This window comes from Cariama cristata, unplaced genomic scaffold (genome assembly GCF_000690535.1).
Source record: "Cariama cristata isolate BGI_N322 unplaced genomic scaffold, ASM69053v1 scaffold7651, whole genome shotgun sequence".
NCBI classification, from domain to species: Eukaryota; Metazoa; Chordata; class Aves; order Cariamiformes; family Cariamidae; genus Cariama; species Cariama cristata.
Window position 1 is genome coordinate 14232 of NW_009598624.1, and position 27144 is coordinate 41375.

The 27144-nt window shown below is 43.4% G+C and overlaps 1 protein-coding gene across 1 annotated transcript in view; it reads right to left on the minus strand.

Annotated features, from left to right (window-relative positions):
• The window catches only part of NPAS2 (neuronal PAS domain protein 2), a gene marked incomplete at its 3' end in the record, with an annotated part of 47898 nt that overhangs the window by 13173 nt on the left and 7581 nt on the right, over nucleotides 1-27144 (minus strand). Inside the window, exons 3-12 of the mRNA XM_009709365.1 lie at nucleotides 26040-26131; nucleotides 22658-22747; nucleotides 16817-16937; nucleotides 15684-15797; nucleotides 6384-6502; nucleotides 3914-3996; nucleotides 2891-2997; nucleotides 1561-1708; nucleotides 842-923; nucleotides 5-141 (exon numbers count right to left, since the gene is read on the minus strand). Coding sequence (XP_009707667.1) covers nucleotides 5-141; nucleotides 842-923; nucleotides 1561-1708; nucleotides 2891-2997; nucleotides 3914-3996; nucleotides 6384-6502; nucleotides 15684-15797; nucleotides 16817-16937; nucleotides 22658-22747; nucleotides 26040-26131 — 1093 coding nt within the window. The remainder of the gene's footprint in view (nucleotides 1-4; nucleotides 142-841; nucleotides 924-1560; nucleotides 1709-2890; nucleotides 2998-3913; nucleotides 3997-6383; nucleotides 6503-15683; nucleotides 15798-16816; nucleotides 16938-22657; nucleotides 22748-26039; nucleotides 26132-27144) is intronic.

The window sequence follows — 27144 nt, forward strand, 5'->3', positions numbered from 1 at the left end:
TGCTGGGTCCGACTTGGGTGTGTGGGAAGATTTTGGTGAGCTCCTGGATGATACTGAGGGTGTCCGACTAGCGCTGAGGATTGAGGCACCAATATCAAGTGCATTAAAGTGCTGTTCAGGATCCAAGCTGGTGCCACTGTCCTAAAACAAACCAAAAAAAAGGGAATAGCTATTGCATCTGTCAGAGTAAAATCATTTTGAGATGCATCTAGTAATGGTTGCACACCCAGTTCTTTGGCTGGCCTAAAAAAGACTTGAGCAGAACTAATCCCAGGTAGGTCAGCAGAAGACCTGGGCACAGGTGTCAATGTCCCTTCCAAATAACATCTAACTACTGCATTTTACAAAGAGCTGTCACTGAGTTGGAAATAGCTAGCAAGCTACTGCCATAGTAATTTCGTGCCTTCAGATGTTTTTCTGATTCTTTCTTTTGCATTCAGTTGGATGTGACAGCAACTGCAACCTCTGTGAGACACTCAGCCATGTACTGAGGAGGAGCTTTTCTTTCTTCCCTCAGCAGATCACCGAGATGTAGCGAAGAAGGCTGATTGCCAGAACAAGTCCAAATGAATCTTTAAACTGTAGTACCTTGCCAAGGAAAGGTGGAGATATCTCAGGTTGCCCCTGCCCATGTTCCACTTAATTTGTGGCTGTTACTGATCTCCAGGTTTATCCTTTCACGAACTTATCCAATTTACGTTAAAATTATTCAAGTGAGCAATGAATTCTGAAGTTGAGGGAAGACACTCAGAAAGACAATGCTGGAGTCTTCAGTGACGTTAACATAGGAAAAAGTTGTGATTACTACATATATTCATGAAAAAAGCTTTTCTCATTGTACCTTTAGTGCTGAGGACACAACCTCTGAGGACACTTCTTCCAAGCCCATCTCCTGTCTCCTCTCCACCCGAACATCTGCATAACTGAATGGAAAATATACATCTACGTATCAGCATGGTATTGTTATATTTCATAAAAGGTACTTTAAGCAAGTGGAGGAACAAAATATTGCAACATTTTACAGGTTAAATGAACAGCTGAAAAATCACTTAAGTCAAATGCTACTGAATAACATTTGAGAGACTGTTTTAATATTCAGTTTTTGCTCTGTTCCTATCTTCTTGAAGTTAAGAAGTATATTAAAGTATTTTATATATATATATTTACTTACATATTATAAGTATATATAAAGGTCAAATTCACATTCTACAACCGCTTTATGACTTCATTGGAAAGCTTCCACACATCTCTTTAAAAACAATGTAAGGATTAGGGGAAGTGAATAGTTAAGGGATCTGCCTATTATCTATTTTTGCACAAAATGGAAAAATGCAACAGTTAATTTGTCCTTAAACTCATGGTTGACAAATCAAGCTTAGCATAAAGTAAGGTTCAGTCTGATCATTTTTCTATAATGAACGTGTTTCCTTCAGAGAGTTCAGGCTTAAATTTTTGTTATGTAAAAGATATTATATTTTTAAGAGAAAATGTTGGCAGTCATGAGGATGCCCTCATCTTACTGTCCTTTATTTCCCCACTGGTTAATATGATTTTCCATACCTTACCACCATGTGTGTGCACACAATGAACTCTGGCTTGGAGTTCCACTGGTGGTAGGTGATATAGTAATGGGTCTGGAGCCAGATCCACTGCTGTCCTTTGGTCAGGAACCGATAGCAGCACGACTTCCCCTTGCCAAACTGCATCACTGTCAACAGAAAATACACACAGCTTATAGCACAATTTCTGATGTGAAAATGACACGAAATGTGAAAAGAGTGACAAAAATATTGGTGATTCCCAAGGGAGACAGGAGTCTGAGCACCTTTCAAGTGAGTGGTCCTGTCAGTCTTATGATAGAGCAAAAATCATAAAGATCAGTAGGTATCTTCTTCTGACACTTGGAAAGGTACATTCTTACACAGTACAATTAACCTTAACTTTGGACACTAATGCATTAGTGTCTGCTACAATTTAAACATAGATCTTACCCTGGTTTATGTGCTGATCACATACTGCTTAATTAGGCATCTGGGATTAATTTCTAAGAGTGATCATAAATTCCGTAACAGAAAAGTACAGGATAAAAATGCTTGAAAAGATGAGTATTGTGTGCAGATGGATTCAGAATGAAGCGAGTCTGAGAGATAACATTGTGCAAAGACAAAAATCATTTGAAATTGAAAGAAAATTCCCAGACTGACAAGAATTCAAACTGCAGTAAACTGGAGTGAATTGAAGGTTCTAAAGATTCACCAACAAAATTAATCTCTGCTTTTTTTTCCTCAGTGATTTCACAGGGTTCCCAAAAATGCACATATTTAGTCTTTCTATATTTTAATGCCAACATATAAAAACTAAAGTTGATGCGATATTTTCAGGACACCCAGAAGTGGTAAGCGGAGATGTTTCAGCCAATTCTGTAAGCAAAGATTTGTGAAGCATTGCCTCATTTTCTTTACTTAGTGAAAGAGATTTTCAATTAAATCTTAATAGATTATATTTAAGTAATCACGGGTAATCCCAAATACATGGTGAACAACATTAGGGTAAATAATCTGCAAGAATTTTACAAAATAGGATCTCCTCTGAGATTGCTTGAACTATTCCTGGGGGGTCTAATCTCGCATATTTTATCCATTCAATGAGTCTTGTTGACTATTTTGGGGGATATAGAAGGTAAAATTGTATTTTTCAAAGCTTGATTAGTCTGGCCCAGATGCTGATCAGTTGCGGTGCCCCTGATCTGCTACAGCTCTACTAAGACCTACAGGCATGAGGCAAGGGTCAAACCTCCCCTTCTAAGTTTAAATCAATTTTAACTGAAACTACATTTCACTGCAAAAAGGTGTGCCAGTGACTCCACAGGAATGGGCCATGCGATACTTACAGTGTTCGTGGCACCTTGCTAGCAGCTCTAGGTCATCTATATGGTAATAGTCGTAGCCAGAAGTACCCAGCACTTCAAAAGGCAAGTATCCTATAATCGGCGGTGCCCTACAGTTAGGCACAATATAAGTGAATTCATAAACCACAAACCAAACAGTTCTGCATGTTGACATGGATATGGAAAAAGCCCAGATCTGCTCTTGCTTGTCGCTGTACAGTTGTCCACCCCAGGGACCAGATCCTGACTATCTCCCACCTTGTGCCTGGGATGCCCAGCTGGGCACAGTCATGCCGGCAGGCGCTGTCCCCCCAGGACAAGGTTGTGACAACCCCATCTTTCCAGAGAAAATGTGGTTGTGGAAAGCAACTCAGCTTCTCAGGGACCTTCACACAGGAACCTGCTGTGAGGGAGCCGTTCCCCGGTTGTTCCTTGGTCAGGGGCTCTGCTGCGGCTCCCGCAGTCCCTGCACAGGGGAAAATGTGTGGCAAGGTGATAGGAAGTCATCGTCTGCCGGGACTAGGGGGTAGGAGGGGAGATCATCTGTGCTGCTTCCCCCTGGGTGCCTGCAGAGCCCGTCCGTGGCGTGCTGAGGCAGTTGCTTTGTACATTTGCCAGCACGGTTGCCTCAGGCCAGCACAGACTTTCCCTCTGTAACTCGGTGGGAATTGCACACACGCAATCAATGGCTGGATTTGGAAAGAATGATTTCTGCAGCTGTATAATAATTAGATCATTTTGCCATGTGACAGACTTTGGTCCGCTGATATTTTTAAAGGAAACAAGAACAAGCTAATCACAAATTTGGCCTGAGAAACAGAGTAGTTTTGTTTTAAAAGACTGATAAAAATAAATCAAAAATAAATGTAAAACAGTAAACATCAGCTTTTGTAGTAATTTCAGTGGCAACCGTTCTGTTCATTTGATTTAGATGTGAAACGGAACACTATTTGAGAGAATTGCACTTACAAAAATAGCAGTAGTCAAGCACCGAACACAACCAGGAGTGCCTTTCTTGTCACCAACCTGTGATCCAGGAATAAAAATTTCCACTCCAGACTGTGTCTTGATGTGAATTCCTCTAGAGGTTCTTCCACGATGCACATCTCCTGTACGGTGAAGAAAACCGACTTACTGAGCGTTGCAGCTTCACCCCTCTGCTTCATTTAGCTTTTGTTAGCTATAAATACATGGTGCATAAGGGGAAAAAACAGAGGATTCACACATTTTTCTGGCACTTCCAGAGAGCGATCTATTGTATTTATCAATGCCAACATTTTTGCAGGAGTTGAGCAGAAGAACTTGTGATGCACATAGACTTAAGAGCTGACACTGTTCCTCAGGATGCCAAAGTTTTTATGGTTTTGAAGCAGTGCCCGGGGTGTGATGGCTGGGCTGCCCACAGCCCCGAGGAGCAATGCTCCTTCCCAGCATCCAGCCTGTGCTTGGTCCCACCTGGGTTTGCCATGTCTCTCCTTGCTCTCTTTGTGTTACTGAAGATAGCCACCACCCTTGCCCAGCCCTTTTGGTCGTCTGCCCTCCGAGCCCGCTTTGAGAAAGGGGGACATTCTTCTTCCCACTCAATAGCTGTGGAGGAGTAAATACCTTTTCAGGCAGGCTGCCTGCATGGGGCCTGTCAGGTGGGTGAAAGGCAGTGGTTTTGCCTTGCACTTCACTCCTGCAGTGAAGAAGCTGGCCCGTAAGACTCACCACAGCCCTCAGCTCTCGTGAGAATGATAATTAATAAGTGATTTACAGGAGGCAGGGCACAGGGCTGTCTGTGAGGCAGGACATCCTTGCCCCAGAGGGATGAGGACCAGGAGGCAGTCGGTGGTGATCAGTTGTTGGGTGGAGGTGGGAAGGGGACGAAGGATGGCACTGTGGTGTGCGCCTGTGCATGGGCTGGGGCTGGCTGTGTGCCCCACGGCTGGCTCCCAGCCCGCTTGCTGGTCCCCTCTGCTGACCTCTCCTGTCCCACTGGCAGTTTGCAGGGGCAACTCCAGCTCCACCAGCTGCCTAGAGTCAGTCTGGAGACTCCTGGCCTGGGACTTGCCAGCATCAGCGCTCAGGATTTGGTGGCATCCAGAGTTACCGTGTCCCCATGTCTGTCCTGCAGGAGGGTCTCCATCGTCACTGACAAGGACAGCCTGCCCACTAGCCCCCAGTGCTGCTGTCCCCCTGCTCCCTGGTGCCTCGTCCCCCTGTGCCGTGGGCTCAGCGACATCTCCCATCATCTCCACTGCCACTTCTCTCTCTGCTGTTCCTCTTGGGGAGAGAAGTCTTTCAGACCATTTAAACCCTCTTGGGACCAGCTGATGCACACTGCCATCAAGCATTTCTTTGATGCATATTGATGCTCACCAAGTTGATTAAAGTTGCTGGCTGTACAGAGGCAAAAGGCTTCATGCATACCTTAAATTCCTCTCTACCCCCCTCTCCAGATTGTGCCAAAATCCATGCTGATGCCAAGAACATACCCTAAAATTCAAGATGTGACATGCAAACATTGCTGTGTGTAACCAAAATGCTGAGTCTGCCTTCCTTAGCCAGTCAGATAAATATTTTTGCCTTCATTTTAGAGGAGGAAGTCAAGAGCAGGGGTTAAGTGAGTCACCCAGGTGAACTGAAGAGATTGGTGTCTAGGATTTTGTGGCAGCTAACACCTTCTCTACGTTGTTCAGCAGCTGCTTCCTCCCTAGCACTGGGCAGCTCATTGCCACGTGAAGCCCATTTCATTTCCCTATTTATTTTGAGATGTTAGCTGCCCAAAGTCAAGGGAATTTGCTTTCAGGGTTCACGGAGAACCTTAAATCCAGCCCTTACTGCTAATATGGTTACTGTGGTTAAGATTTATGGGAAGTGTCGTCACTTACCCAGAAGGGACTCTACTTGCCTGCCGGGGCCATGAATCAGTAGAGAGTGCCCTGCCAGTCCCAGAGCAGTGATGGAGCCAGGCCAAGGGCGCAGTGATTTCATACCAGCTACGTCTCAATTAGATTAAAAATCTCTTAACCTCTGAGGATGGGACACCTGATGCAATAGCTCACATTTTTTAATTAGGGAACTGCAGTGCCAGGCACGAGGTTGGGTGGTCTATCCTTATTTCCCCAAGCAGCTATCTTACTACCAGGATTTGGGAGGAGGGAAACTAGCGACAGTCACCTGAAGACACCGAGGGGCACAAATGAAAGCATTGGTGGCCACCTGTACACTGTCCCATCACAGGAACAGAAAGCAGCGATGAAGAATGCAATCTTAAAGTGACTTTGCAATTCCTAATGCAAGGAGGGTTTCCATTTCCCATGCAAGGGGGGCAGAAGTAACACCACTTCTGCAGATCCTGGCTCGTACTGATAATCCTCTTCACTGGATTTTTATGCATGAAATGTGAAATCTGTAATCCATTCAATTAGCAAAACTAAGAACTTTGCGTGTCATCCCATCTGAAATTGTTTTGAGAAATTCTGAAATGAATGGACCCAGGGTACGCACTCACCTTTAAAAACTGAGGTGTCGCCAAACGAACAGTCGCAACGAAGCAGATCTGCTTTCCCGGGGGTGTTCTGTAAGCCCTTGGGACAGCCTCGTCAAAGCCATTGCAAGTGGAGTTAGGCACTAGGTAGGGAAAAAACCAGGACCTAGAGTCATGCCTCGTTCGACATTTGCTCTCCCTGAATATTTTGCACACTTGAAGTGTACTAATACGAATTTTATTCAGAGAAGTGCTCTAAAAGCTTTAAAGCTGATATGCATACATTTAAATCCAAGTCAGTCATCTTAGGCAGAAAGACATCAGAGCTTAAATTCAAGTATGAATCTTACAGGTTAATCCTGATAAAAATAAGGCCAAACCTTATTACAGAGCATAAACCAGCTTTCTGGAAAGAAACCCCACGCATCCAATTGCTCTTTTTCATCACTCACAAGAAAAAAAATCTATGCTGCAGCATGCCTAGCACCCTAACTTCCATGAGGCAGTGAAAAGAAGTGTTGGCAAGGGAGGTAGCTGAAGAGAGTTCGTCAAGTCATCAGTGGCAAAACACCGGGGCCCACAGCCAGCGAGGCTTCATCAAGCTAGCAAGAGGCTGCTTGTGATTCTCGACTGCTGAAGTGTGCCTTCCCCTTCTGCGTCTAAGGAGAACCATCCCCAGCGTGCTCAAGTTCTCCTTGTTTTAAAGAAGAGTAAAGAGGACCCCGTGTACGGCACTGGCTTCCAGAGCTGTGCATTTCTTGTGAGTCTGCAGATGGCCTGCTGTCTCCCGAAACACTGGGCAGAAGGAAAAACTGGATGTGATGCGGCTACAGATTTTGTGTATGGTTTTTCATCTGTGTCTTCCGTGATTGCATAGCTTTTGTGTTGCTTTGAGAGCCCACTAGCACCTCCTGCCACAGAGAGGAGTTGCCAAAAGAACGTGTTGCCTTAAGCTAGCCCACAGTGCCACGTTAGAATGACATAATGCAAACTCTTCATCCAAATTCGAGCTGTTTAGAGATGGTAATGCTGCTCCCACAGTAGTGAAAAAAACCTGTGTGCTAAGCTGCAGTGGGAACTGGGCTGGGCCCGTGGGCTCTTGCCATGCCCAGCCGACTGTCTCCCGTGGGGGCAGAGAAGGTCCCATCTAGCAGCCAGAGTTCACCAATATGAGTTAATCTAATGCTAATAGGGATTAATGCTAATGTGAATCTTTCCTTTCTATAAGGTCCCTGTATCCAGCTTTATGAAGTTCCCTACAGTTTGTCTCTTCTGCACAGGACAAAGCAAGGATAAGCATGTCCATTCCTGTGAAAATGAATGTATCTATCTGGGGAAGAGATAACTAGTAATTTTTATTCTGGGGTGCTTCTACACTGGACTTTAGTTCACTAGCATACATTGTAGAGATGGAAGAAGTCTTAATTTACCACATGTGCTTTTGGAACCCAGTTCAACCTATTAAAAGCCTTAGAATAACGATACATAGCTGATAACAAGGATAACAGAGTATGAGACAGAAAAATAAGTACTCTGAGGAGAATTCACACCTGTGGTTAACTGGTTTAGGCCACTGTCTGCACGATATATATTGCACCAAAAAGGGGAAGAAAGATTCCTCATCTGAGAAAGCAGCACAGATGTGAACATCCACAGAGATTACAGCCCTCTCTTGCAGTTGAGTCTGGAGGGCATGGCTGACTGGATATTGAGATAAAAAATATGGGCAAAATTCTCCTCCTTTCACCAGCAAAGCACACTTGCTCTGGGGACTTCCTCGGAATATGTATTCCCGTTCTGCTCCTGGGGTTATGTGCATATATGAGGGCTTCTATGGGATTTTTAATACACGAGGTGGAAAAAAAGAAGAAAGAGTTAGGATCTACAGGAAACAGGAGAAGCCTGAGTAAAGAGTTATTAGTTCATCTCCAGTATTACTATTTTGTGCAAGTCTGTTGATTTCTGTAGTCAGTCCTGTTTAAAAATGAATGGGATTGCTATAAACCCACATTACGGGCATTGTAAAAAATTCCTTTCAAGCTTACTACGTAATATGTTGTCACATTTGAAGTCAATGGGGCTGTTTCTCTCTGTAATAGCCAAGTTCAGTAGCAAATGTTTGCAGGCTGGGCTCTAAGATATGAAAATAAGATACGCACATTCAGCCTCTGAAGTACAGGTATGGTAAGTTAACCTAGTTAGTGAACCCATGGGCTTGCAAATGACACCAGTTGCAGAAGAAAGTGGAGACCGAGTCACACCAAAGAGAGCAGATGGCTTTTTTACTTCAGCTGTTTGATGTAAACAGCCATAACCTGAGACCTATTCCCAGAAAAAAGCAGAATATATCCCTGAATGTGGCATTTACAAAATAGGATTATATTTCCAAGAGGTAAATGCAATACTAAAAGGGTAAAAATTATCGTATAGGATAGCTATGTAGTAAATTTGGGATTTCATCACAACATTTGGGAATGTTGAACTTAAGCGGCAGTGAATGAATAAGCCCAAGGAGATGAGACAGAGCTGGCCTGGCTGAAAGTCATCCTGTCTTCAAACAGCAAACCTGTGCCATCTCCGTACTCAGCTGCCTTTGATAAAGTCCAGAGCATTAAAAGCCTCAGTGATGCAGGCAGGTAGCCACCACCTTGCAATGTACATCTCCATCTGAAAATAACAACTACAACAACTGAAAGATCCCCTCACCCCGATTTGTTTCTGCATTACTTGGCTGCCTGTCTTATTTTGTTGGTATCTGTTCTTTCCACAGCTCTATCCGCACAGCCTGTTTTGCTCTGCTCTTCTAGCTGGTCAGCAAATTTCAGCTTTTTTTGTTGATAAATTTTAAAGTGTAGCTAAAAAAAGAGATCATTACATGAATTAAAAAGAAAATAAATCCTGGTATAATCTTTTAAGCATGCCTTCTGAAAAATCATACTTTATAATTCTCCAAGTCTCTTTAAAAGAAACATACAACATCTTGAAGTAGCAAAGTTCAGTAGCGGACTTTCTGAGAGCACCACAGAAAAACAGTGGAATGGAAAATACAGGATGAAGTCTAAGGCTATGATGATATTAACATTTATGAGTCAAATACAGGTCTTGGAGTGTTTTGTCAGATGGAGCCTGATGAAAATGTTAAGCTGGATATAAACAGGTGGGCTTGGGTAAATGAGGGTGTGTGTGTTTCACAATTAAATGATCGAGACAAAATATCTTGAGTAGGGAATTAGAAGGTCATGTGACAAAGCTAATTACATTATCAGAAAGGTGAAACAGCTGTCTTATATATATCAGTTAGCTGTTGCTCCTTAGCATGAATTTTAACAGTTTTTGCAGTTATCTATCAGACCTGCTGCTCCTAGAGCTACCACAAAATTCTTTTGTAGGAGTATTAAATTACCTGCAAATATCATATAAGAAGATAGAAAGAAACTGATTTGCCTATATACAAGTTTGGTTGTTGTTTTTGTTTGGTTTTGGTTTTTTAAAAAAAGATCAGGACGCTAAGGACAAGACATTAAAAATAAGCAATATATAGGAACCAAGTAATATAAGGAACCAAACCCTTAACTACCATAGATAAAAAGATTTTTATCTTTAGGGATACAAATCATGCCACATGAAATGAATGAAAACATGTTTAAAAAACCCCAGATGCCACATTAGTTAATAATAGTACAGCAGTCAGTTGCTCGGTCATCTTATTTTAACTTAGGATGTTTAAAACGTATTCTTCCTATAACAGCAAACCTCTCATTTATGCCGTTTGAAAGAAGAAATCCCTCCTTCCTCTTTTGTCAGTAGATGTTAATGTTTAAAGAACCAGTCTTAGTGACTATCAAACAAACTGAACAGAGATTTCAAAAAACACAAGCCAAACAGACCACAATAAAATCAAGATTGTTTCATATAAATAAATTCAGACCACAGATATACAGAATATTCAGCAATTAGTATCTATAATGAAGAAATCTAAAGTGCGAGTGGCAAGCCAGACCACACTTAGTAGCTTCGGATGAGTAACTGTGATGGTGTCCATACATCACTTGTCTGCTTTGATCTACTCTCTCCTCTGTCCTCCTCCTGTTTCTCTCCTCACCATCCTGTGTTGATACGAACCCCAAGTAAATTCTTTAGGACAGAAATGGTCCCTTTTTTCTTAAGAACCCATAGAGAACTCAGCATAAGCACTGCAGATTGCTAGCTGCAGCTTCTACGATATTGTTAATAGCAAATAATAACATGTGGCTGTTGGTTCTGATCAAAACATTCATTTCAGTTTGAGTTATCCTTGTTATCAGCTGTTTCTGCATACACTTATGGAGGCTCAAGATCAATGCATCTTCTGTGTAAATCTGTTTATTGCTTTTAAAAAGGAATTCAGATTGAATTAATTGTTCTGGGAGTGAAAAGATTTTTTTTTCTTCTCAGCATAATAGTTTTCTTGATGATTATTCTTATCTCTGAGAAATATATCATCTAACAGTAGAGTATCTGCTATTATTAGCATCCAGTAACCAGACACTTCTTGAGTTTCCATGTAATTGGGAACAAAAATGCACAATTTTAAATTCCACTATAATATTTAATTATATTACTTGATCGGGAACTCTTTTCACGTACCAGTTATCTCCTCCTTCAAGAGGAAAACTTCAGGCATTTTGAATGAAAGGACAGATCTGCCACTTCAAATACGCTGGTGGTCCTTTTTGATATTGGTGAACACTTTGAAAAGCAGGACTGGCTTTGTCCCTTTCAGGAGTTTTTAAGCAAGTATGTCAGCTCAGAAATAGGATACCAAAGCCAATATTTGGTTATATGATTATGAGAGATCTTTTTCTCTTTGCAAACGTACAAACAATTTTCACAGGAGGGATAAATCCAGCCCGCTTTATCTTTTCTTATCAGAGTAAGCTATTAGGCAGCTTTGTAAAATAATTTATTCTCACTTAATTTGACATTTTATACTGGGAGCTGATCATTTCTTTGGAGGGTTATCTTTATTACTTGCCTTCTCCCTCAGTCCTCAGGCAAAACTGGATGGGAGCCACTGCATTATTCATTGGTGATGCTGACATGACCCTATCCCTTATCAGGTACTACTGGTCAACGGGTACAGTGATGGCACTCAGCTCCCTCAGATGTTTGTATTTATTCATCTCTCTTGTTAAAATCTGGACTACAGGACCAGAACCTGAAATATATAAAAATATTGGAAAGAGTTCCTATTTGCAAATAACCCCCCCTCCCTTATTCTCTGAGAGCAAGTGGGCATTTCTCACAGAAGCAAAGAGGGAACTCCACCGTCCTCTTCTGAGTGGCCCATGGGCCACCTCCCCTCCTCTCAAGGGACTACTGAGTCTTCACGTCAGGTTACAGTCCTGCTTTTCTCATTGAAGCTTAATTAATGATGATTATATAATCCTCCCAAATGGAAAATCAAATCTCTTGTATTTGATTTAGCACAGCCAGTGAGTCATGCATCACTCCGCACAGCTCGCTTTGCTGTTTTGCTGGTCGGCCGCTCTCGCTTGGGCACAGCTAATTCGAGGGGGGTTCACTCATGTGCAGGCGGCTCGTGTCACATCCCTGGTGTAGATACAGCTGCAGAAATGTCCTTGCAGCAGGCATTACAGAGTACAGCTTCCTGCACACCATCCCTGGGACAATCCCAAGAGTGGACCCTCCTGCTAACCCTGGCACTGGGCTGTGCAGCTCCTCCGTCCTCCAGCTATAGCTCAGCCCAGGAGCTCTAGGGACCATGATCTTCTGAAAGACTGAACACATGCCATGATTTATGTGAACTTTCCCAGGCAATTTCTCGGGGCTTCACATGCATCCCCCTGCCCTTTCTGGGATGGGGGAAGATGCCAGGGACTGCTCCTCTGGGGGAGTAGCATGGGTTCAATGTAGGTTGTGCATGATCTGGCTCCCTGACAGCAATCCTGGTGGCAGGTCACCCTGGTAGATAACAGGTATTTGTTCTACTTTAGCAAAAAAATTCTTTTTGGCATCTCAGTACAATGGCCTCTAAAGCCCCAGAGCTCCCACTAAAGTTAGGGAGAGCAGCTAAGTCCCTAACTGGCTTGCTAAGCTTCAATCCTTCAGATTAATCCATTCAAACGCATCCCTATATGATGTTCTCGGCCATAAATCACAATGCGATTAACAGAGAAGGTACAAGGGAGGAGGGAGGGGGGCAAGATGACTGGGACCCCAGCACGCATGACCCCCTTCCCCCAAGCACCACCATTATATAAGCAATGAGCAATAAAAAAATGAGCCTGAGAAGATGATAATTCAAAGGAGGTTACGTAAAAGGTTATGTGGGAGTAGAATAAAGCTAGTGACATTTCTGTTAAAGAGGGCAAAAAAGGACCTACCAGTTCTTCAAAACATTAGCAAAGGTTAAGTGAGAAGGAAGGGTGCAAGATTTGTTAGGACTGTCCCTGCCATGACCCTACATTAATGAGAATGGAATAATTAAGTTTCCTGATGGGATACAGCCTGCTCAGGGATAAAAGTGCTTCCCTGGCCACAGAGGCTCTGGTATCCCCGCAGCAGGAACGCGCAGGCAGGGTGGGCTCAGAGTATGCTCGGCAAACCGTTGGAAACAAAGGTAGGATTTGGCTTTGGGTGGCTAAAAAGGAACAGCAGAGATTTGTATTTCGAGAACATCCTGTATCGGTCTTCCCTGTGTAAAAACATGCTCACACTTCCACTGCTGTGAAAAGCTACAGGGAAAAGCATTCCCGAATACATTCATAAGGAACATCTCCTGCTAATTAAGCTTAATTTGCAATTTCTGTCTTTCTCCTCCAGCTAACTCTTTTCTTAGCTTTAGCTTAGCCTCCTTCCTTCACAAACACCTCCAAAAAGCAGGATTTGGGGCCAGCCGATCCTACGCATGTAGGACGAGCACTGCCCCTGAGTGATACTTCTCTTCCTCACCACCCTTCCCACCCCTGTCTTTCTTGCCCCCTTGGCCCCCCCTTGGGGGGCTAAGCTGGAGAGCAGGTATTTATTTAACAGGAGGAAGAAGAGAGCAATTACTGGCAGGTCTGGTAGGTGACAGCCCTGGGGGGTGTGGGGAGTGGGGACGGTGCCAGATAATGGGGCATCCTGGGATGTGGGGGGCCAAGCAGAGGCAAGAACCCAGCCCACCTCTGCGCCCATCAGATGCTCAAAGGTGTCCGTGTCGCAAATCCCCATGCCAAAGCACAGCTGTTTGCCCCCAGACCCGGGGCTGGAAAGCTGCCCAGAGGGCAGCTGCATTCATACGGTGCTCGCTTGAGCTGATGTCCCCCATGCCTTGCTCAGGGTGCAGCCGGCTGACGCAAGAAACCCGGTGGAACTGACAACAGCCGCTTCGGAGGTTTGCACCCTCCTCCGGCTGCTCGCTCTGTCCTTGACCCAAGGTTATCAGCTCCCAAGCAAACAGTTTGCTGCTTCTATACCATGAGTCCAGTGCACTTGCTTCCACCTTTGCCGGGAGGTGGTTTTGTGGCTGGATAAGGAGCCAGGGTGGTGAGGGGTGGCAGAGGGGGCCATGGGAGTGACCCCCAGCCAAGGGGGAGCAGTGCTGGGGATGCACTGGTGAAGCAAGTATTTCAGCCAAGCTCCGTACTGAACTGGGGAAACTAAAGTCAGGATGAGCAAGCTACCGTTCTGCGATGGGGAGGTGGGAAGGGGGCCAAGAGGCACCATCTCACAGAGCGGGGGCAAGGGCCGTCCCCTCCCTATCGATCAGAGGGTCAGACTGCAGCAGAGATGGGAAGAAAGTGGAAGAGACAAAAGAAAGTGGAAGATTTAAAAAAAGGTGGCACAAAGGAAAAAAAAGATTAAAAAATTGAAGCAGAAAGCACATGTCTTATTTGAAAGCTATAAGCTAGGGTCTTTGGAAAATTATTTGGTATCTTCTGAAATCAATATGTTCCCATTTAGTTTATATGCATTACGCTAGGGAAGATATCTGTAATGCAAGTTTTATCTTTCCTCTGAGAAATAGCCACTGATACAAATGCTGGGATATGAAATCCTAACGGGTAAGAGGGCAATATTAAGGTTATGCCAAAAAATAAAAGGCTGAAAATCCTTGAAGAAAATGGATCAGAAATTCCCCTGGTAGAAATGTATCCTTATGAGTCAGCACCTGAAATCCGGTTTCTGCTCTAGAAAACAGAACAGCTTGGTCTGTGCGTCTGTCAGGCAGCCGCATTTCACTTCATTCAAACTAGAAAGCATACAGGCAGTTACATTTTTTAATACAAATAAAGCCTCAAATCAGATGGCACCAAACAAGGAATACGTATCTCCATCCTGCATGTAGGTTTCTATTCTAGTCATGTGGAGCAAGAGCAGAAAGTTAAATGGGGACAGGGACATTTTTTTTCACAGTGTGGCATGCAGTTTTTGGAAAGCACGGTGGGGAATTTTTTTGCTGAGGATGACCTATTTGGAACAATACCAGCAACTTTGGAAATGCCACTCTGGAGTTCAATCAGGCAAGTAACTAAAGCAAACTTGGGCAGGCAGAAGAAAGGAAAGTAATAAAAGAGTATTTCATTTCTGACACTAATGGCCGTGCAGCAATCTGTTTGTTAGGGAATGGGTGAGGTAGAAGTCTGCTCTTCATCCCTTGAAAGATGGTTTCCCTAGATTGACTGTGGTGCATTAGCAACTATGCTGACTGTATTTCTTTCTTTTTTTTTTTTTTTGTTTTGGAGAGTATTGGGTTCTGCAGTGCTCGAGAGGAATGTAAATGGCAGCTGGAGAGGGAGGCGAGTAGAAGTGTCCTCAGCCACGCTGATGCCAGCGGCAGGGGACCCCTCACGGCAGCGAGGGGCGGTGGGCGCAGGCTCTCAGTTATGTGATGCTGCTGCCTTTCCCCAAAATTTTGCAGAGAAGGTTGAGAGGGCAGATTTGGCAGATTATCAGTTCTGGCACAGAATTTGTGTTTAATGTGAGCCAGCAGATAAGGTAGCAAGCTTATTATTTAGCTAATAGGTAGAGTCTTAGCACACAGTATTAGTGAGCACAAACCAACCCTCCTCTGAACCTGTCATTATTTGCAAACTTACCCAGAGTTCAGGATCACTGCTAACAAGTGAAGAGCAGTAACAAAAGCAACTAACACAATTTCACTCTTCATAGGTATTCACCCAGCTCTTGCAAATCAGCTGTGAGATCCGTGTGAAGCAAACTTTACCCCATAATGTTAAAAATAGTCCTTTCAGTTAAAAGCTGTCTTGTTCAATGGAACAATACTTATATTTTATTTTACACAGCTAAAGTAACATTTATACAACAATTAAAGCTTACCATTGCTGTAAGACCGAAAATTTCCTACAAATTTTATGTATTCATATGTTGGAAATTCCTTTGGGTTCAAACTTCCTCTCAGAAGATGGCAATAAAACTCTAGTTCATTGTCAGCTGGATTGTTAAAAGAAGAAGAAGAAGAAATAAATATACTGTTTGAGCTAAACACAACCAACGGTGTCTTCCAACCCCAATCTTGCAACTGGCAGCACGAGAGCAGCTTGTTACCACTCAGAGTCCTATACACTGATGTGCTATACATTGCACGTGGATCAGAGCCCCTGGAAGGAAGCTCCTTGCAGGGATGCAGGTTGTTCAGCGCTGTGCACAGGTCTGCCTGCAGCTCGGGGACGGCCTTCGAGACTAACTTGCCCTTCCCTTACACCACCTTTGTCACGGCAGTTACGCTGCCATAGCATCGGTGTAGCGAAGGAGAGAATTGGATCCTTCATTTATAGCTTTTTTTCTATTTGGGCTTTTCACGACGCAGCTGTTCTACATCTTGTGTTGGAAAACTACGCCTAATTACCTCAAAATATCTATTAAATTTACTTTGGCATATTAGCTATCAGCTGCAGCTTTTGTATATACAGTAGATTAAGCAGCTGTACGTCTTACATATTATCGTGTGTTTTCTGGTTTCCTACATCTTACCTCCTAGAGTGAATAAGGATGAGGCAAGTACAAGTGTTTTTAAGAAAAACAAAATTCAATTTGAAAAAGAATTACAATGATTTTACAGATACTTTTCAACTATAATGCAAACCAAAGGTATGCGACATTAGCATATCTCTGAACAGCGTCTTACTTGAACAGGCTGAAATATCAATTAAGATGTGATTTGTCTCAGGCGAACTCTCTGTTTCCATCGGCTAACCTATTTTCTTTAGCTGTCTCAAAAGATACGATATTTAATAATTAACATAACTGCAAGTAGTCTTAGCCTAGTAAAATAAAGGCAATGCGTTTCATTTAGAAATAGAACCAAAGGGTCATTCCAGGTGGTAAGATCTTTTTAAAAGGCTATGAACCTAAGTTTTATATTGCACATCACATAAAAAACTCTTTCTGAGAGAAAATTTTTATCCTGCCCATGCTTTTTCATTTACTGGGGAAGATAAAATAAAACTTACTTTTTAGGTAATCCGATGAGGCAGAATCCGTCATAAGCATACAAGAAGATAACATCTTATAAATTTCTGAATGTTCTTGTTCTGGGAGGAAATTTAACAAATTCTGATCCAAGACATCACACTGCAAAGAAAAAGAACCTTTGAGAAAAACAGAAATATCACAACGAGCAATGCTTGCAGAGACATACAGCAATCTGGATACAAAGCCTGTGGCAGTTGACAGGAGTTTTCCCACTGATTTCCAGGGACTCCTGACAAAGCCTAAAACAGGGAAGAAACTGCGGGGCAAACTGAGTGACTGCTTCTCCGTGGGCCAGTTCTCAGCTTAATTCTCAGCGCTCAGCGATGCTCTTCTAACGTTTCTCAGAGACCATCAAATGCATTGGGTATGTCCATACAATTAAATGATAAGACCTGGGAGTGAGCTGAAAAAGGGGTGCCTGGCTCCCCATACTGCTTGCCAGCTCCATGCACAGACCTGTTGTGCATCATTGGATCCCCACAAAACCTGACTAGCGGGACCAATGGGGCTGGGAGTCACCCTGGGCCACTAGCCCCAAGAACTGGGTCAGTCCCAGATCCAGCCCCTCCCTGGGGAAACCCCTTAACTCCTGGGAAGTGCCCTTGGGGTGGCAGCTGTTGCTTCCCCCCCTTCCTGCATCCTGGCAGGTGGGAGCAGGGAGAAGGGCACTTTCCAGTCTGGACATCGCTTCACAGCAGCAGTTGTTAGTCCCCAGGGAGGGGGACTTCATGGTGCCACTGGCACAAGCCCTCTGGCCAGCCATGGGCTGAATGTCTCCACCCCCATGGTCAGCTAGCATGAACCTGAAATCCATCCGAAATCTAGGTACTGAGATTTGGGGATGGAAAGAGGGGATGGATTTGTGCAAAAGGCCATGAGTGGCCCAGGGTGGAGAAGACAGTCTGTCACAGGGTTGCGAAGAGGAAGGTCTCACTGTGTTCAGCATGGTGACTAACCTAACGCTAGAAAAGCATATCTGAAAGGAAGTCCTGAGATAAAGTGACCCTCTAATGGCATTGACTTACATCCATCCCACTTGAGACTACCTCGGGCTGAGCTGGCACACTGACACAGCTTCGTGTGTCGTCAGAGCAGCTGCTATCAGACTGTATAGTCATGTTGAAAATGTGTTAGCCCTGTATGCGACTGGCAAGTTATTAATCATCATCATTTATTTATGTATTTACGTAAGATTGCACTTTGGTTTCCCTCTGCTTTCTACCCATGCCTGCTGTTCTGTGTGGAATTCCTGTTTAAAGTAGTGAAATGCATCGAGTATACTTTGAAAATCAGAGTGCTACACTTTATACACTTGTCTTGATGTGATAATATATCACTTCAGATTATTCACTTATAAGTATTTATTACACGTGCTCGTTACTTGAATATTCCTTTTGTGAAGAATACTTGAAAATTATTTTTGTGACTTTAGTGTGTATCATCTTATTAATATTCATCCTACTGATACAGTATGATTAAGTTTTTATACATATATGTATAAATACATGTATATACATACATTATATTTATATCATGTATATATTTATTTTATATACACACACATCTCTATATACACACATTATATTTATATTTATCTTTACACAAAATATAGTACATTGTTCATGTAATTTTGGGCATATGAAGAAAGAGCACCTGACGGGAAACTGCAGTGGTGAGTCCTGTTCAAGGCTTATGGTACAATCTCAGAAAAGCATTTTTTCCTTCTCATTCCCTTTCTACCTGTAAATGATAGATAATGATACTTATTCACCAGTTTCACATAAGTCTGACGGAGGTTAATTAACCTCCCATCCACTCAGCAGTAACTGCAGGAGGACTAGATGTGAGCTGTCACCGCTCCTCAAACTCACTATTGCTTCTTCAGTGACCTGAGGATGTCCTACCTTTTGTCTCCATGTTGTGACCAAGCTCCAATTCAAAACCTATTATCAGTTCTGCAGTATCATTTCTGTTTAAGGTGATAGCTGCGGGGGCCTGCGACTACACCTACAGTTGGAGTTGCAAGAAACTTTTGTTCCACACACCTCTGAGAGCGACCTCCTGCCCTGAGCACCACCTATTCATTGATTTGCAAGTCCTGAGGTTATATTTTTTGCTTCCATCATGCATCATATCCAGAATTTGGTTTGCATCTTTGCTGTTAGGAAACACCAACTTTTTTTTAATGAGTTGAAAAAAATGATAAGATATCTACTTCTTACTGTGTTTTGCAACTCTTGCCTCCTGCAGAGGTTAGGCACACCTGTAAAGCAGTGCACAGAACAGAATTTCTGGATCTTGTATGTATCAAGATTCCAACAATGTTCTTGAATCAATATGTCAATCAAGAATATATTGACAGGTCAAACAGAGAGAAGGAAGCAAATATTCCATGGTCTCACTGGAGCAGTAGGAAATGCCAGGCAAGCTATTCAGAGCTAATTCTGCACCAGACCCAACGAGCAGACATCTGGTGCCATGGCAAAAAGGTGTCCAGAGAGATGGACAAAATTTGATCATCACAGACAAAAATGCATCAGTTGGAGGGGAACGGTTTGCAGATTTGTCTAATCATTCTAATTACTCTGCAGTGGGCAGTTCTGCCCCACTGGTGGACAGAGCCACAAAGCATTGCTGAATGAGACAGGCAAAGTGGATAAAAGATAAATTACAGTGACTGTGCGTAGAGTGGTTAGATGAACTACATCAATGCATATTTATGCTGCTAAGCTTGGAATCTACTCAGCACCTTCGAATCTATGGATCTTGCTGACAGAAACTTCTGAATATTTACCCATGATAGCTATGGCAGGCAAAGAAACAATACCTTTGCATACGTGGGTGCTGATCTGTTCTAAATACAATACACAAAGTTCTGCAGTTGTTTGATGCATAGCTAAAATATCTGTGCAGATTCAACAAAACAGCTGTACTCCAAAACGGAGCTCCTTCCTCACTGTTTCATTGCTTTGGGGCGGAGGGAGGAGGAAATATGATGAGTTATTCCTACTGCAAGGAAAAAAAAGCAGGGGAATGGAGCAAACATAGTCACTACAGGGATGGGAAGGTGGAGGGCTGCAAATGAGACAGGCTTCTTTCCTATCAACCCGAAAAATAAAGATAGCTTTGCTCTTGTGTGCTGAGATTTGGCCCCTACATCAACCTGTATAGCCTGCACTGATGCCCATTGCTACCCTGTAACAGCAACATAGCAGGCATAACTTTTGTACACTATAAGGTGCTACGTGTTGGATTTTTCCACCCTGATGTTTAACTTAAGCACCCAACACAGCAGAGCAGCTGCCTGAGCTTCACCAGGGCACCCTTGGGGAGAAAAAGCCCCCCCAGGAGAAGCTCAGCCCTCCCAGAGACCTCCAGCCTTCGCGCAGCCAGCTCCCCGCCAACCCTCGTGGACCATCATGTGGGCAGGTGCTCAGCGCGGACCACTCGGCTATGGGATAAAAGCTGGGTGAGATGGACACCACTCTGCCAGTCCATGAGCAGGTGCAGCTCTTTCTGCCTAAGTCTGGGGACAGGCAATGTTTATGAGAAAGCTGTATCTTCTCCTGCAGGTTGGAAACAGTCTGCTGCCTGTGTTTAACTGTTGCACTTGGCAAAGCAGACAAGAAGGGACAGGGAGGACCCTCCTCCAGACACTGCATAGTCTTGGGGTCATAGCATACCATCGGATTGGCAAATTCTGTGGGTTGTAACCAGATTTCCAGGAGTTCAGTTCAACTATAGTCCATCTTACCATGTGAGCTAAACCTGTCTTTACATCAACCGACTCTGGGAGTAGCCTCCAGATCTTGTAAAAACAAACTATTTAGAATTACAACAGAGGAAGATTGTGCTTGAAAATGCTCCATGGAACTTAGGGAAGCTGTATTAAAGACAATTGGATATATTCGTTCTCAGCACCAGAGTCTTTCATGATTTTAATGAAAGAAAATACATCAGATTTCTTGATCGAGGCCTTCAGAGAGCCCTGCTCCACGTTCTCTCAAGTTCTGCTTTCCTTTCAGTGCTCAGAGCAGAAGATTTGTAGAATATTTTTTCCCTGCAGTCACAGAGGAGAAAGAACTGGTATTTTGTCTCTCAAACAGTGACTGAATTTAGCTTACAAATAGATCCTGGAGGTAAACAAAATAAGCTGCATAGATTTTCCAGATAGCACTCTGCTCAGTTTTAAAACTTAAAAAGATAAATGGAAAGGCAGCATGGGACTAAAATGCCCAGTGTGCACCTAACTGCACACTCAGCTGGGCTCCTGCCCATGGCCGTAGCAATTTGCCAACCTCGGGCAGGCAGTAGCCTTTACTGCTTGCTCAGTTGCAGTCTCTGGGATGCACCCAGTCACTCCACATGCGTGAGCTGGTGGGGCAGTTGATAACCAGCATCATTCCATCAGCTCCGAGAAAGTCTGTGGGAATTACTGCTCCACCTCCAGCCCTGGCAAGTTGGTCCCTGGCTTGGGCTGCTATGTGCGGCTTTTGTGCAAATGAAAAATAATGCCCATCTTTGTCCTCATTTTGGGCTGGATACCATACAGGATTATCACACAAGGCATGACTTTGGGAGGGAAAAACAATTTAGTCTCTGATGGTCCAACTCAGGAATTATGAACCTGAACCCATCCATGCTGAGCCAGAGCTTAAGGTTTTAGGCACAGGGTCTGAAATGTGTCTTCCTGAAGAGCACTACTTTCCCACAGCAGATCTACCATCTCCACTAAGAATCAATATTTGGAAGGGATAGTAATGGAATCCCCAAACCATGGAAGACAAGGAAATTCCATGGAAATCAGTACGTGCATGAAGACCCAACAGCCTGCATGCAGGACAGGGCTCTCTCTGCCTTTGAAGTGAAGGCAAATGTCAGAAAATAGTAAACTACTGGTTTTCTCAACTGTTGAGGATTAAAGAAAACGAAAATAGATAGATTCAGTTCAATCTGTTGTTGCATAGCAATATTCTTGCATTTACCAGGAGCTGCCGTCTTTCATCAAGTTACTTTCGTCTCAGAAGAAAATAATTTTTGTTCATATTACAAGGTAGTGTGTGTGAAGCACACTGGGTGGAAAACCTAACATGTATTTGGTGAAAAAGGAAACGAGAGAAAAAGAATTGTAATTTTCCTGAGAACATGGAGGGAGGGTGGTACGATAATGATTTGGCAGCTGTTTTCTTCTCCTGGGCATATATTTATTTGAGACCAAGCTACTAAAAATGAGTGTGAGGATTAATCCTTAATTATTGTGCCATTTCTCCTAGAGCAGCCTTAGCAACAGGAGTAGGGTTCGGAGCAGTCCCTCTCCCCTGCTCCTCCAGCACAAGGCAGGAATGTTTCCCACAGCAAGACCCAAGCGCCGGGCATCAGACCCAAGCAGCAGCAGCCCCCAGCTAACTCTGAATTCAATGGGGTTTTTTGTCCTTTACCTCCCTGGGAGCAGAATAAGGCCCTTAACAAGCTCCTCGCCGGGCTACCAGCAGCACTGGTGCTATTCTCTGCTAGCTTAGAAATCAGAGATGGAAAAGATCAGCCAGGTCACCCTGTCCCTCCCCTGGCCAGAGTATTCCCGCAGAGCTTTATCCATTCAAGCCAAAGTGCCTTATAGCAACAAAAACCTGAAGGGTTTGAATCAGACGGAAAGAGGAGAGAGCTGATCAACAGCAGCGGCCAGCGTAACACAGGGACAAAACCCCTCACTGCATTTTCAGGAAAACACCACTCCCCACCACCCTTTTACATCTGTTTTTAAAAATGCAGGGCCTGATCCTATGATGTGTAGTAGAAAAGCCAATGCCAGAATTACTCACCGGTAAATGCCCTAGAAGAGGTGTGATGCTGTCAGACACATAGATGATGCTTCCACCTGTGGTTACCGCTATAATGAAGCCATCTAATGCCTAAGAAAAAAAGACAAGTAGAGAGTGCTTTAATAGGATCGAGTGGTGTAAACAGGGCGTCTCATCGCGTGTTGATCAAAACAGTTTGACTTCAGCACCATATTGTTATCAAGTTGTAGGAACGCTATCTCAAGTTGCAGAACAGTAATTCTCTGATTTTACAGTCTGATTTAACTTTTACAACACTCTTTGTAGTCTAGTAAAACCTACTATTGAAGCAACAAAGGGCTCACAGGAACATTTCATGTCTCAGTTTTTAAATTAATCACATATTTTAATAATGCAAAATGACTAAGACTGGATCCCTTGGAAGTTATTAAAATGAACATTTGAGCTCTGTGTAAATATCAAAGGACGATGAAAGGATGCCGTCCTATCTCAAAATGGTACTTCTCTGCAAACCCCATAAATCTCAGTTTGTATTAATGTAACATTGTATATTACTGGGTTTTCATGTAAGTAAAAGCAATGCAAATGATCAAATAATCCTTAGCCTGAGTTTTAATTGAGTGATTTATTTTAAAGGTCATGGTATTAGATTACTCATTCCAAGAGAAATTCACCCTTCTGCAGAGTTTCTTCCTCACTTCAGTCCCACCTTGCGGTAAGCCCCTTCACTCCTAGGACTGAAGGGGAATGTCAGCCTTATCTCCATCCTTTGCACAAGAGCAATTTCACCTTGAAAATTAATTTCTTCTTTAGTCTGAGCTGCAAAGTTTTGAGCTAAATGTTGTTCAAAGTTAAATCTAGGTAGAATTCCAGATCTAAAGCAACCTACTCTGAGCAGAACCCCCCCAAAAATTAAGACTCAATAGTAGGTGCTCCGAGACTATATTAAAACCTTCCCATTGTAATGAAGGAGTCACTGATGGCGAAGCTCCCAACGCCTTCAAGTGGAGCAGGTCTGGGTCCTTCCTATCAGTTCACTGGAGATCTGGGGTCAGAGTTGCCTGCAGTATTTGAGCAGTACGGGCACTGCAAGCACAACTAAATCAGAGCAGAGGTCAACTATACTCCAGAGGCAATAACTGTTCGAAGACAGGTGTGCTGTAAGCAGCCTGATCCCGGTGCCACGGCATCACAAAACCTTACTGCAAACCCAGGCATGCCTCCAAGCCAGACTAGCAGTTGATCCTGTGAGCCGCAGCACATCCTTCCCCCCTGCTGACTTCAATAAGGGAAAGAATTCTGAGAACACTGGAAAATGCTAATTGTTTTTTCAAAAAAAAAAAAACCCACCAAAAAACAAAAAAGGAAAACACAAAGCCTTGAATAAAGACACAAACATATGTTCCTTTTTCCAGAGAATGCTGAGCACCCACAACTATTTAAGTCAATGGGAATCTGCTGGTGCTACAATCCTTTGAAAAGCAGGTCAATAACTTATACCCCAGTAGAAAAGCGTGTGTTTAGCATCTCTGAAAACCCTCCAGCTGCTATAGTTAGCTTGATTTTATTAATCTAAATGCAGAGAATATGTTTTTCTTTAGTGTAGTACATTCAAGCTGTTTTCTAAAAAAGCATGATAGCTGTTAACCCGTAGAAGAGAGCAGTGGTTTTATAAGGCAGCTGGATTGTGCATGTTACTATGGTGAAGGTGGTTGGTTTTTTTTTAAATCAAGTCTCTATTTCATATCCGATGCAAATTATACAAACTGACTCACATCAGAATTTTGTGGTAAAATCAAGTTAATGTATGCATACATAATTCTATTTTTATAGAAATCCTTCCAACATTAAGAGAGCATATCCCTCTTCAGAGATTTCACTACCGGAACAGTCCTAGATGGACAAACAGAGCCTAATGCCTACTGTTATGTAATTTGATGACAACCCTTTCAATGGGGTAAGAAAAGGCCATTTTAAGGAAAGCTGATGTATTACTGCATTCAATTATCCTCTGATTCTTTTGAATCAGTGCTGGAAAAAAACCCTTCCCATCTTTTAATAACAGGACGGGAAAAACTTCAAGCAGTCTTGTCCAAATGTTAATAAAGTAAGATTAGTAGAAAGGCAAAAAAAGCGTAGAATGATGAACAGCTGGCTCAACAGGACATCCCAATGCCCAATGTTATCTTGAAGGGCATGGAAAATCACAGTAGCAAGAAGGTGATTTATAAGCTGGGAAACTAAAAGCAATTGTTTTAATCTAAAATTGTGTGGCACACAAGCAGAATCAACAAAGGTCCAACCAGTCAAGACAACTGCCAATTTATTGCTATCTGAGGGAAATATTTCAGTGCAGACTGAAGGAGTTATGTATGTTAAGTTCCTGCACAGTGAGATGGGAATGGGCGATTGTCAGTGCAATGGGAGCAAAATGTCTCATAAAACTAGACCAGGGGATTCTCACCACAACAAACTTCAGTGGCCGAGGGACCACCAGCCCCTGGGGGCCAGCAATGTGCCCCAGCTTTGTGCCACCCCTTGGTGAGTCAAGCTGCTCCCCAGTATCTCTCCCTGCCCGCCTCCAGAGCCTGGATCATGCCTCACGTTCACATCATTTGTGGGAGGAGGAGAAGCTTGTTCTCAAAGGACACTGCGAGGCCATGCAACCTCCACGTGTTTAGTATGGGAGAAGATCCTTGCTAAAGAAGGTTCTAGCTGTTACTGACAGAGAAAAATACATTTTAGCAGCTCATTTGCATTTCATCTTGAACCTACATAAACACCATTGAGTCACCTCCCTTGAAATCCCAGCTAGCATTAAAAGCACCTATGGTATAATTTAAAGGTAATTTAAAAACTATCATTGCAAAATAACCCTGCTCCCTGTTAGAATAAAATTGTTTGATAAGGGCCTTGAAAATCATTAGAGTGGAAGTATTAACTGTATCAAACCAAGAGGAGCTGTCAGGTTTTATCTGCTTGTACAGCACCTAGCACTACAGGGACGCGACACTTGCTTTTTAGGTCCTAGTCTTGCATAAATATTAGGTAATAATAATGCCTTCCAAGAACAGGAGAAAAGCTGCCACGTGCCCTTTTCCTCACCTCTGTTTGTAAAAATAAAATGTAACCTGTGATTTGAATCTTTCCCTGGATTGCATTTCTTGGGAGTCCCTGTGCAGCTTTGCAGGCTGCGGCAGCACGATGCAACGGCACCGTCGAGAGTGCAAAGCAGCATGTGGGGGCTCTAATCCCTTGTCCCAGTGACAGCTCTGCTTGACGGTCAAATACAGCAGTACCTGAAACCTCCTCTTTTGGAACTGCAGATGACATTTTATTCTAGACGCATGGGCATTTCCATGACTGCTAGACAAAATTAGGAAAAGTATATATGCATGTTCACCTCCAACATCAGCTGGGTGAATTCTTCGTTGCTGAGAAACGAAGGCTTCCAGTCCTGCTGAATTTCAGAAATCTCCGTCTGTGCTGAGACTTCTAGACAAATAAAACATTTCAATTTTTTAAATTCAAAGAAACATGTATCTTGCAAGACTACATATGAGTTGCTATGAAAAGATAGAAATCATCCTTATATTCAAAAATTGCAGTTTTCAAGTGTTAGTTTTGCATACAGAGACAGTAACAACTATCTAAACTGGGCTAGATCCTGAAATGTCTTCCTCATTTTTTAACTCAGCTCAGCTTGGACTGACTTCAGTGGGAGCCTGTATTCACATAGCCATCAGCCTGAAGCAGCATTACTTGGGTATTGATCAAAAGATAAAACCACTTTGCATGTAATTAAAATCAAGGCAAGGATTAGCATGTGTCAAACTGCCATTTACAATTTACAGTTTCAAAATTAGGATGCCAGAGAACTAGGGTTAAGCTTACAGTTTCTGTGCCAAATAGGGAGCAGCAAGAAAACTCCTTCAGAGAGCCCCAAAGGGCCGTGACCCCAAACAGCAGAGCTATTGCTCCATTCTCCAAAATGAGTGTTTGCAGCAGCCTTACACTCTCTCCTGTGGCTACCGCCAGCCCCACGGTGCAGGGCAGCCCAGGAGAGGGAACGGAGCACCAATGTCTCATCCCAAATCCTGTCCGGAGGGGAGGGTCAGCGCCTGAGATCCCAGGGGGTGTTTGCCCTGCTGTTGGCCAGTCCTGGCCCTGCAGCAGCCTGAGGATGCTCACTCCCCGTGGGCTTTCCATGGAGGGGTGCAAGCACATGGGGGTAACAAGTCACAGCTTCGCACTGAAACTGGGGACCATACTGGGGGTAGCTGGATGCACCGTGGTGAGCCATTTCCTTCAAAAAAACAGCCACTCATGTTAGTTCTGCCTGAGTCAGATAGGGTTATGGGGGACAGATCTTATACTTTAGAGAGACTTGAGCTGGGTTTTTTTGCTACTCGCTCTGCTTGTGTAAGAGTGCTCCCTCATTTAGCTCTAGTAGTGAGGGGATGCTGAGCGCAGCCTGTCTTCTCCTCTCGGTGCCACCTGCTAATTAA